Raw genomic sequence first — 12143 nt, 5'->3', positions numbered from 1 at the left:
ACGTCGGTGAGCTACGGTGTGTAGTGAAGCATGTTTAACTATTCCTCGTCCTGCAGGGATGATACTTGTAAGAAACTTACTTCAATTGTCGCCATGGAGACCAGGATTAGTGATTTAGAAGAAGCTAAAACACTGCCGACGGCGGATGGACATTAGCCGCTAGCGAGCTCGCCATGTCTTAAAGCACCTCTTCCTGAGGGCGTTTCAGTGTTATAACTTTACCTTTAGCGTGAGTTTTTAAGCCAAAATGCGTCCGTTCTACCTTTTCTATCTACACACTGTGTCTGCTTGTAAGTACTCTATGATTTTGCGAACATGCACGTCTGCTCGTAAAACCAGCAATGGCACGACGTGACGACGGGGGGCTGCAGGACAGGTACTTTTCAGAGGCGGTATAGTACCGAATATGATTCATTAGTATTGCGGTACTATACTAATACCGGTATACCGTACAACCCTAATATATATATATATATATAAAAATGTCATGAATTTGAATATAAAATAAATATAGCCGTGAAAGCTCAATAATGAGGTTCCTTGAATCCAATTAAGAATGTTTAACTACCCACACTCCCTATGAAAAATGCAAACTGGTTCATTCCACTTGTACAGTGGCAAACCCAGCACGGAACACTTCAGTCAGCACAGACGTCACACATTATCAAAGCTCACCTCTAAGTATTCACACACAACATCAACATTTTGGAACAATGATAAGAAAGGCAGATAGATTGAAGGTAGGTAGATAGAAGAAAGGTAAAAATATAGTACATCTATTTGTGGCAGCAAGTTTTACTTTAGCATCCCATTGCAAATAACTATGGTGCGTTCAAGGACCCTCAATTGAAGTTAGAAACAGAGGTGTCAATAGTTTTTAAGCTCATTTGGCAACTTAACCCCAGAAGATGTACTATTAATAATACAATCATATTGATAATGTATTAGGGCATGACGATGCCTCACAATATGAGGTTCCTGGGTTCGGTCCCCGGGCTCGGGGTCTTTCTATGTGGGGTTTGCAAGTTCTCCCCATGACTGTGTGGGTTATCTCCAGGTACTCCGGCTTCCTCCCACCTACAAAGACATGCACCTGGGGATAGGTTGATTGGGAACACTAAATTGGCCCTGGTGTGTGTTGGCCCTGCGATGAGGTGGCGACTTGTCCAGGGTGTACACCACCTTCCCCCTGAGTGCAGTTGGGATAGGCTCCAGCATCCCCACGACCCCATGGATGGAGTAACATATAATTATGATTTGCGATACCTACAGAGGATAATCCTGTGTGATCTAGATAATGTCTATTTTACACTCCGGCGTAAAGGAAAAATATTTATAATCCTAATTAAGAGAAAAATAACAAAATAATCAAAAAAAAATACAGACTTCAGACTATCAGACAATTACATGAACTATTTTAATGCAATTTTGAACTCAACCACGACCCACTTTTATGTCCCAACTACCGTATTTTTCGGACTATAAGTCGCAGTTTTTTTCAAAGTTTGGCCGGGGGTGCAACTTATACTCAGGAGCGACTTATGTGTGAAATTATAAACACATTACCGTAAAATATCAAATAATATTATTTAGCTCATTCACGTAAGAGACTAGACGTATAAGATTTCATGGGATTTAGCGATCAGGAGTGACAGATTGTTTGGTAAGCGTATAGCATGTTCTATATGTTATAGTTATTTGAATGACTCTTACCATAATATGTTACGTTAACATACCAGGCACGTTCTCAGTTGGTTATTTATGCCTCATATAACGTACACTTATTCAGCCTGTTGTTCACTATTCTTTATTTATTTTAAATAGCCTTTCAAATGTCTATTCTTGGTGTTGGGTTTTATCAAATACATTTCCCCAAAAAATGCGACTTATACTCCAGTGCGACTTATATACAGTATGTTCTTTCCCTTCCTTATGCATTTTCGGCCGATGTGACGTATACTCCGGAGCGACTTATGCTCCGAAAAATACGGTAGTTCAAACACACAGATTTATGGTATAGCGGTAATTTTCAAAGTGGGAGGAGGGCCTCCCCTGGACCATTAGACTAAACAAACAAACAAAACAAAAAACCTAAACTAAGTTAAGCAATGATTTTTAGTTCCTAGTGTTAGAAACTCTGTTCACACTGTGATATGGAGGTACTGTGGCTAGAGTAAACAATCCCTTATTTCCCTCCCTCGAGCAATCAATTTAAAAGGTACAGTAGCAATGTATTTATCATTACCATGTCCTCCTTCCTCATTTATTAATCTTCATAGATGCTCAGCTTGATTCACTCACAGCCATTACGCGTCTTGGCTTTACACAACCATATTTTCTTTCCTTAAACCTTTCAAACTCTCAGGGCGGGTTGTCAAATGATTGTTTTTTTGTGAGTACCATCTGTTAGCTCCCACCCCGCCCAAACCATACTGAGACCTGCCATATAAAAATGACATAGAGGGAGACTCCCAGGGCAGCGGAGGTGTTACAAAGACATCTTAAAATCACTGGACTGTGCGGGAGTGAGTCAGGAAGGGGATGCGGGGTTGGAGGCTGTTAGCTCATACCTCGCGCAATCCTCAGAACTCTCATGATGCGGATTATGGTCGGGTTAATGGGCAGTGAAGCATTGACCTCAATCTCCTCCAGGGTGATACCCATGATGGATAGCAGCACGATGGCCAGGTCCAGCTGATTCCACCTATATGTCGACACAAAAACATGCATCACTTCCCCTCATTGTCTCACAAACTGTGAATGTCTCAGCAAAGGTAGGATTTTGAGTTCCACCAAATTCACGTACAGTTGAACCTCAGTTTGAGAGCAAATTTCCTTCCATGACAGAACTCGTAACTAACTAACTTTTTGGAAATTTTGCTTATCGTTTATAATCATTATAAGAAACAAGAACACACACGTCTTTTTTTTTTTTTACGATTTTTAAAGATGATAAAAAAATGCTTGGAAAATGTGGCTAATGGGAGTCACCATTGTAACCTTCAAAGCCTTCTAAAACGACTTCAAAACCCTCCATTAATGTTTTATATACACACTGCAAGTCTATATATAATGTAATAACAGACACATCCATAACAATATGTAATATGTACAATATTTACCGTATTTAAAAAAAAAAATGTATTGATCATTTCAACAAAATAACACAGTAATACCATAACAATGCAATTCAAATTCCAAAACCAAACCCGACCCAGCAAAATTCAGAATAGCAATCAACAGAGCAATTGAGAGGACACACAAACATGACACAAAACAATCCAAAAGCAGTCAAACAAAAATGAATAATGTCAACAACAGTATCAATATTAATAACAATTCCAACATAGCAGTGATTACAAATCCCTCATTGACATTATCATTACAGCCATTTATAAAAAATAAAAAATAAACATTTAAAAAAAGAACAATAGTGTTACAGTGGCTTACACTTGCATCACATCTCATAAGCTTGACAACACACTGTGTCTAATATTTTACACAAATGTTCATTTAATAGTTCAAACACATTTAAATAATAGATCCCATATTCCAATATATGACTCATTATTATCTAAACTAAATGCAGTTTTTTCTACTGATATAATCTCCATAGCGTGTGTATATCAGTCAGTATGTGTTGGACTATCAACATTTATCCATTTGTTTAGTATTACCCTTTTTGTTATGATGCATATTGAAAGAAGTGCATTTCTACTCTTTGATGACACGTTACTAAATTGATGCAGATCACCAAGAATACAAGTTTGCAGTGTCATTGGGATGTTTATATTTAGGAATGTGATTGCTTCTTTTGTTGTTTTCAACCATAACTCTTTTATTCTCTGACATTCCCACAATAAATGAACAAGAGTTCCCTCAGCTGCCCGACACTTCATACATAATTTTCTATCTACTACACCAATTTTAAACAGCTGAGAAGATGTAAAATACAATCTATTCCAAGATCTTGAATTGACTCAGCTTATTTTTAATGCTTCTAAAAGGCTTATTATTACCATATTTTGATCATTTTAATAATTTCCGGGACTGATTTTTTTCCGCGCATTGATTTCTGTTTACATAGCAGCGCATGTCCGACTTCTGGCAACAAATGTGTGTTCCTACTTTTAGAATCAAACACGACTGTATATTCTAATCATGGCAGACTTGGTAACAAACAACGAAAACAAAGATTTTTGGACAAATGAAGATTCACAACCTTATACTTTTGAAGCTAAATACACTGCTGCTTCTAGAAGCGAGCACGAAAGAAGAGTAAGACTTTGGAGCAGACAGAAGCCGGGAAAGTGAGGTGAAAGTGATTTTGATACTATAAATAAGGAACTTGGAGACAAGCTTGTTTGACATAAATGGAGTGCTAACCCAAAATCAACTGGAAACGTCCTAACAAAAGTGCAGTTCCCCTTTAAATCAGCCCTGCCCATTAAAATGAATTAAAATCAATATATTGCATGTTTGGTCCTCTTAAAACATCACAATTTTAACATGTAACATGCCTTTTAAAAGAAAATAACTTTAACTGGTCGCCAGAGATGTTTTGGAACTAAAATTATGCACAAAGCAAACTATAACCTGCTACCCAAGAATGTACAACAGTTCTTCTCAGCATAAGAGGAGAAATATAACCTAAGACAATAATCTAACTTAAAACATTTGCATGCACGTACAACACTTATTATATTTGAGAAGTATGGTAAAAAAAAATGTCACATACAGCAAACATCAATATCATAATTCACTTCAGACCAACCATTCGAAAAATGATTAAGCAAAGAAGTCAAACAATGTACTAACATGATCCAGTTTCAGAGGATGTTCCAACTACAAGTGTTAATAAAGTACAGGGAAGAAGAATTATGATAAAATTGCGTTGAATTTATTGAAAATAAGATATTATTCATCTCATTGGGTGAATCATAACTGACTTAAAGGGGAACTGCACTTTTGGGGGCAATTTTGCCAATAATTCACAATCTTTATGAGAACACATGTCTTTTTTAATGCATTCTAACACTTAAATAAACATAGAACTAAACAATCATTGCGCTATTCTGTGTCAGGAGCTGGAACACAGCTTAGCGGCGTGACCCCAAGGATGCAGAGACGAGAAGCAGATGGTGAGTAAAATACAAAATCCAAAACCAGTGAAGTTGGCACGTTGTGCAAATCGTAAATAAAAACAGAATACAATGATTTGCAAATCCTTTTCAACTTGTATTCAATTGAATAGACTGCAAAGACAAGATACTTAACGTTGAAACTGAGAAACCTAGTAATTTTTTTTAATATTAGCTCATTTGGAATTTGATGCCTACAGCATGTTTCAAAAAAGCTGGCACAAGTGGCAAAAACGACTGAGACAGTTGAGGAAGGCTCATCAAACACTTATTTGGAACATCACACAGGTGAACAGGCTATGGTAATTGGGAACAGGTGGGTGTCATGATTGGGTATAAAAGCAGCTCCCATGAAATGCTCAGTCATTCCCAAACAAGGATGGTCAACACTTTGTGAACAAATGCGTGAGAAAATTGTCGAACAGTTTAAGAACAACATTTCTCAAAGAGCTATTGCAAGGAATTTAGGGATTTCACCATCTACGGTCCGTAATGTCATCAAAAGGTTCAGAGAATCTGGAGAAATCACTGCACGCAAGCGGCGAGGCCTGTGACCTCGGATCCCTCAGGCGGTACTGCATCAAAAAGCGACATCAGTACCGGATCAATTACAAACTCCTTCTGTACACCTTCATGGCCGTCCACAACCTCGCCCCTCCATACCTGTCTGATCTTCTGCACGTCACCATCCCCACTCGTTCCCTCAGATCCTCCTCCTCCATCCACCTCTCTGTGCCCCCTGCCCGCCTCATCACTATGGGGGGCAGAACCTTCAGTCGCTCTGCTCCCCAGCTCTGGAACAATCTACCACCTGACCTCCGTAACTGCGACTCTCTGCCACCTTCAACTCAAAACACACCTGTTCCAGTCTGCCTACTCCGTTTAACTCACATAATACCCTTGCCCTATTTTTATTCTATTGAGTTGTTTATTTATATGCCTGGGTTTTATTGTATTTTCTATTGTTGTAAAGCGACCTTGAGTTTCCTGAAAGGCGCTATGGAATCAAATGTATTATTATTATTATCAGTGTGTAAAGGATATCACCACATGGGCTCAGGAACACTTCAGAAAATCACTGTCAGTAACTACAGTCCGCCGCTACATCTGTAAGTGCAAGTTAAAACTCTACTATGCAAAGCAAAAGCCATTTATCAACAACACCCAGAAATACCGCTGGCTTCACTGGGCCTGAGCTCATCTAAGATGGACTGATGCAAAGTGGAAAAGTGTTCTGTGGTCTGACGAGTCCACATTTCAAATTGTTTTTGGAAACTGTGGACCAAAGAGAAAAATAAGCATCTGGACGGTTATAGGCGCATGGCGTATGAGGGTGTATTAGTGCCCAAGGCATGAGTAACTTACACATCTGCGAAGGCACCATTAATGCTGAAAGGTACATACAGGTTTTGGAGCAACATATTTTGCCATCCAAGCTACGTCTTTTTTCATGGACGCCCCTGCTTATTTCAGCAAGACAATGCCAAGCCACATTCTGCACGTGTTATAAACAGCGTGGCTTCGTAGTATAAGAGTGCCGGTACTAGACTGGCCTGCCTGTCGTCAAGACCTGTCTCTGATTGAAAATGTGTGGTATATTATGAAGCGTAAAATACAACAACAGAGACCCCGCACTGTTGAACAACTTAAGGTGTACATCAAGAAAGAATGTGAAATAATTCCACCTGAAAAGCTTAAAAAATTGGTCTGCTCAGTTCCCAAACATTTATTGAGTGTTGTTAAAAGGAAAGGCCATGTAACACAGTGGTAAAAATGTCCCTGTGCCTACATTTTTGCAATGTGTTGCTGCCATTACATTCTAAGTCAATGATTATTTGCAATGAAAAACATTCAGTTTCTCAGTTCGAACATTAAATATCTTGTCTTTGCAGTCTATTGAATTGAATATAAGTTGAAAAGGATTTGCAAATCATTGTATTCCGTTTATATTTACGATTTACACAACGTGCCAAATTCACTGGTTTTTGGTCTTGTAATAGTATTTAATATACATGGAAAGGAGAAAATAACACTCACTCACAAAAGGAGTGGGGGGAAACAAAAGAAGGCGAGTGCAAAGGTAAATGCACAAGACACGGAACGTCTTTTGTACCGGGAACAACACACGTACGTGAAGCAATGATCTGACCCTGTCTGAAATAGGAGATTGATTGGCAATCAGGTACAGCTGTGGCCCGGTTTCCTATCAGGCAGCAGGTGTGGAAGGAAGTGACCACTACTAAATAAGGGCAGAGGACAGGAACTAAAATACCACACACAGAGAAAAAGCAAACATACTGTAAGTCCAAAACAGTTACAAGGATGTAACATTCTGACCACAAAACCCAATAAATAACCATCCAAAAAAGCGCCAACAATACTTAATTTACATTCCATGACCTGAATATTAACCAAGTATTAGCGATATTGTTGTTATAAGCACTAACGTTAAGGACCTTTTTTTAAATGCCACATTGTCACATAGAGGTAACTTCTTCATGCTGCTGTATTGACATTATGAGCTGGTTAGCTGCTCTATCACATGCGAAAGTTTATTCTACATTAAAAATCATGCCTCTCACCTGGATAATAAAATTGTCAATACGTGGTCCTTGGGGTTTGTTTTCCCGGAATGCAAAGGAAAGTTGGCACGGGCAAGGCGTGAATGTAAGTACATGATTTATTTTTAACTCTAAACAACAACAAAAAAGGTGCAAACAAAAGGCGCGCACAAAGGCGGAGATAAACTTGGCTAAGAAACAAAAAACACTTAGACAGAAACTATGAACAAGAAAAACTACACTTACTGTGACGTGAAAAGCATGAAAACTATGGCATGGAATACAAGCATGAAAAAAGTCAGCACACAGCAAATCCAGAATGTCAGGGGTAAGATAGGATAATGTCACCAGGACGAACAACAGAAACAGACAGGCTTAAATAGCAGTGACATGATCAGTGAAAATAGGTGCATGACTCGAAACGTGAAACAGGTGCGTAACATGACAGGTGAAAACTAATGGGTTGCTATGGTGACAAAACAAACAAAAGTGCACAAAGAGTCCAAAAACAAAACCGAACATAACTAAAACAAAATATGGTCACACAGACATGACAAAAATGATGTGATGTGGACATAAACTGAGAAACTGAGAAGTTGGTACACTTTGACAGCGAACTTAGACCCGGAAATGTGTGACGTAGCATATTGAAACTCTATACATGTTCGAAATATACTTCTATCAAACAACCAACTTTTAGGTTAGGAAAACCTGTTTGAAATTAACCCTTGGGAGGTGTTCGGGTCTGTGGGACCTGTTTTCATTTGTGAAATCTACACACATATACCATGTGATATCAGCATATCATGCAAGACTTCTCCCTGTTAAAACACCTCATCTTTTGGCACATTTAAAGAATGCCTTAGCTTTTTCTTTGGATTTTTTTTGATATAGCAAAGTGGTAAAATGTGCTGGGGGTGGGGTATCTGAAACATAACTTGTGTGATAATCGAGGGAACACCGTACCACTGTAACACTGTATCTCTGCCCTGGCTGCTCGGTACAAAATGGCTGATTTGATAATAAAAAATAATGAATACATATCAATAATAGAAAAATAAGCTTGTTTCCGTCTCATAGTTATGTTACTTTTACACTTGCATGACAGTCAAGAACGGTAAAATGCCACTTCAAACATCATCTTAGTTATTAAAGGTTTCATGATGGCAATTCACAAACTTTTTTAGGTATGCAGTACCAATGGGGTATATGGCCTTATGGGTACCATAAGTGTATGTGCACTTTGATGAAAACTGCTGCACTTTATATACTTCTGCACTTTAAATGAAGCTGCTAAAATACTGTAACTTGACCGCCCACTGATTTGTAATTCACAAACCCTCTATGTATTGTACTTATATTTTAAAGTGTTTATCATTATGTCATTTTAATATGTTCAATCTTGTGTCATTTTAATTGTGGATGTTAGATGCACCATAAAAGGACCGCAGATTGAAAATAGCATGGTGCTAAATCTGGTGCAGCCATCTTCTTAATGTAACTGCACATTGTCCTTCAAATAAACAAATACAATAGTTTAACCCTGGAACAGACTAACTTAATTTTTTTTTCTTTTTATGAAAAACGTTACTTTAAATTCGAACACATACGATAGGAGGAGTGGATTATGTTGAAAATTACTGTATTAGAAAAGTTCAGTTTTTTCCAGTGCAAAATGGAACATATACTTTTTGTGTGATGCTAGGGGAGGTTTAAAAGTTGTAGACAGCGTATTTGCTGTGGATATTAATCATTTTTAATCATCTTGGTCTACTTTTTGGCCGAGCTAATTACCTGCAAAACAAAGATAAACAAAACGTTCTTGTTGTGACTAATTTATATTTTTTGGGAGGTTATAGTGAGTGTTTCGAAATCTTGAGGTTATTTTAATCTTACAAGACATTTTTTGTGCAACTTTTATATTAATTACACCAGAGCTCTGGTCAAGAGAAATGTTTGAATGCAGAGTAATGAGGCCAAATAAACACACATTATTGCATAGTTTTTGTTTAATAGGGTGCGATGGTGCAAGCACACCAGACTGCTTCACATCCTGGAGCTTTTTCCCTTGACTTGTTCAAGTACAGAATGTGTGGAACGAGATTATTGTGTAAAACGTTAGTGACGATAACGGTGGGTGGTTGTGCTCATCAGGTTTGTCCAGATCCTGTGTGTGAGTGTGTTATGTCAGAGTCGGCCGCCGCCAAATGCACACAGGAAAGCGGTCTACTCTGGCAAAGAATGCGCATGACCTCTCTGTGAGTAGATCTGCTCCAAAAACCCGATGCCTCCAGCGAGGTCTGTGTGAGACTGTTTGCACTCATGTTAATGGGATGCGTGGTAGCACGTGTGCGCTTATTATAACGATGCGGTTTTCATTGGAAGCCAGAGATTTCAAAGTTCTGAAATCATCTCAGGCAGCTAGTTTTATAGGTGTTTAATAAGGCCCTTTATATTCATACAGACTTTACTGAAAACCATCAAATGGTGAGCTCATGAAAATAGCACATCGGACGTGTGGTGTCAAAACCCTTCAAAACAAAAGTGGACCTCCAAAATCACGTTACAAAATGCATGGGTGTATCAGCTGAAATACTAACTTGTCCTTAAAGAAGCGTCGAAAACCAAAGGCCACCAGCTTGAAGACTGACTCCAGAACGAAGATGAGAGTAAAGATGTAGTTACAGATCTTCAATGCTTCATCCAGCTCCTAATGATTGAGAAAAGAACACACATGCTCAAGAACTCGGAGCCATAAATAAAATATCTGCTGCGGGGGTAGCTTTCTCGCATCCAGTAAAAAATGCAGCAAGCGGCTTTATGTATATTAAGGATGTACAGTTAAGTTATCTAAAAAAAACCATTGACATCTTAGCTTTTGTGTTAAAGGCAATAAAGCAAATGTGTAAGATGTCTAAAATTATATTAATAATTAATTACTATTTTTTTTAGACTGACAAAACAACAATTTGGAGACTCCAGACCTCATTTATTTTGTGGTACTAATGCATGAATTTGACATTTTCATACAAACTTACAGTAACTAACTGAGACAGCATTGTGTGTGGATACACAACCATTTTCTTCAGCTAGACTCAGACAAAAAGGAAATCATTGTCTTTGGCCTGCAGAAGCAATGTCTGTGTTATGATGTAAATGAGGTGTGGTTGTATTGTATAATTATGTGTCACTGAAAGGGCATTTTATGACTTTTTAAAATTTGATTACATGCTATAGTATAATTTTAATGTTATAATATCATTGGATGATTTTTGTATCTCTTTAATTTAGGTAGCCAGGGACTGCAGATGGAAATGAGCTATTTAGCTATAATCTGGTGCAGAACATATCTGTCTTTGAGCTTAATGTCTCTGTGCATTGCCCCTTCAAATAAAGAGAAAAAAAAAGAAAGAAAAGAGAAACTATTATTAGTCACCTTGAGACTTTCTCCCTGAAACCTAATGATTAGGTTATAAATCTAGGGGTAATAATGGGCTGAGACTTGAACTTTAACAGCCACATCAAGTCAATAACATCAGCAGCTTTTTACCACCTAAAAACATTGCCAATATTAGGGGAACAATACCCAAAGCAGAAAAAGAAAGACTAATCCATGACTTTGTCTCCAGCAGGTTGGACTACTGCAATGGCCTTCTCGCTGGTCTCTTTGAACGAGCTGCAGTATATCCATAATGCTGCTGCTCGAGTCCTGACTAGAACCAGGAACTATGACCATATTAGTCCAGTGCTTAGGTCACTGCTCTGGCTGCCTGTTGCTCAAAAAATAGACTTTAAAACACTCCTCGTGCACAAGTCTTTTCGTGATCCTGTGCCGAAGTACATATCTGACATGTTAGAGCCATATGAAGCATCTTGAGCTCTGAGAACCTCAGGAAGTGGTCTCCTGCTGCTACCTATTAGTCAGGACCAAACATGGTGAGACTGCATTTCAGTTGTATGCTCATGAAATCTGGAATAGTCTCCCAGAAGACTTTGGCAATGTTAAAATCCAGGCTGAAAACACCTTTAATTGTGCATATGACAATCTATACTCTTCGATTAAATTTGTATTTGAACTATGAATGTTTTTAATTATAATTTTATTTTCTGATTCTAATTTGAGTTATGATTATCTCTATGATTATTTAATATTGTTATTGTTGCCTTCTTCTAATGTTCTGTAAAACACTTTGAATTGCCTTGTGTGCGAGTTGTGCTCTATAAATAAACTTGCCTTTCCTTGCCTTGTCCAATTAATGCATACATGCATGAATATTGACTGTACATGAGGGCCTTCTTATTCTGGTTGAGAAATCTCAACTGAAGGGGCTTTGTTTCTCGGAAGAGGTATACACTATACCAGGGGTGGGCAAACTGTGGCTCGTTGGTCCCTTTAATCCGTCCCGCCAAATATTAAAACAGAAATGAGCAAAGAGCTGTT

General features: G+C 38.2%; 1 protein-coding gene across 1 annotated transcript in view; it reads right to left on the bottom strand.

Annotated features, from left to right (window-relative positions):
- Positions 1-12143, bottom strand: part of cacna1g (calcium channel, voltage-dependent, T type, alpha 1G subunit) — a 329783-nt gene that overhangs the window by 44896 nt on the left and 272744 nt on the right. Inside the window, exons 28-29 of the mRNA XM_061967247.2 lie at positions 10303-10412; positions 2571-2704 (exon numbers count right to left, since the gene is read on the bottom strand). Coding sequence (XP_061823231.2) covers positions 2571-2704; positions 10303-10412 — 244 coding nt within the window. The remainder of the gene's footprint in view (positions 1-2570; positions 2705-10302; positions 10413-12143) is intronic.

The sequence above is a fragment of the Nerophis lumbriciformis genome, linkage group LG11, assembly GCF_033978685.3.
Source record: "Nerophis lumbriciformis linkage group LG11, RoL_Nlum_v2.1, whole genome shotgun sequence".
In the NCBI taxonomy this organism is placed as follows: Eukaryota; Metazoa; Chordata; class Actinopteri; order Syngnathiformes; family Syngnathidae; genus Nerophis; species Nerophis lumbriciformis.
The sequence above is the reverse complement of the archived record's forward strand: the minus strand, read 5'-3'. Positions and strand labels throughout refer to the sequence as shown.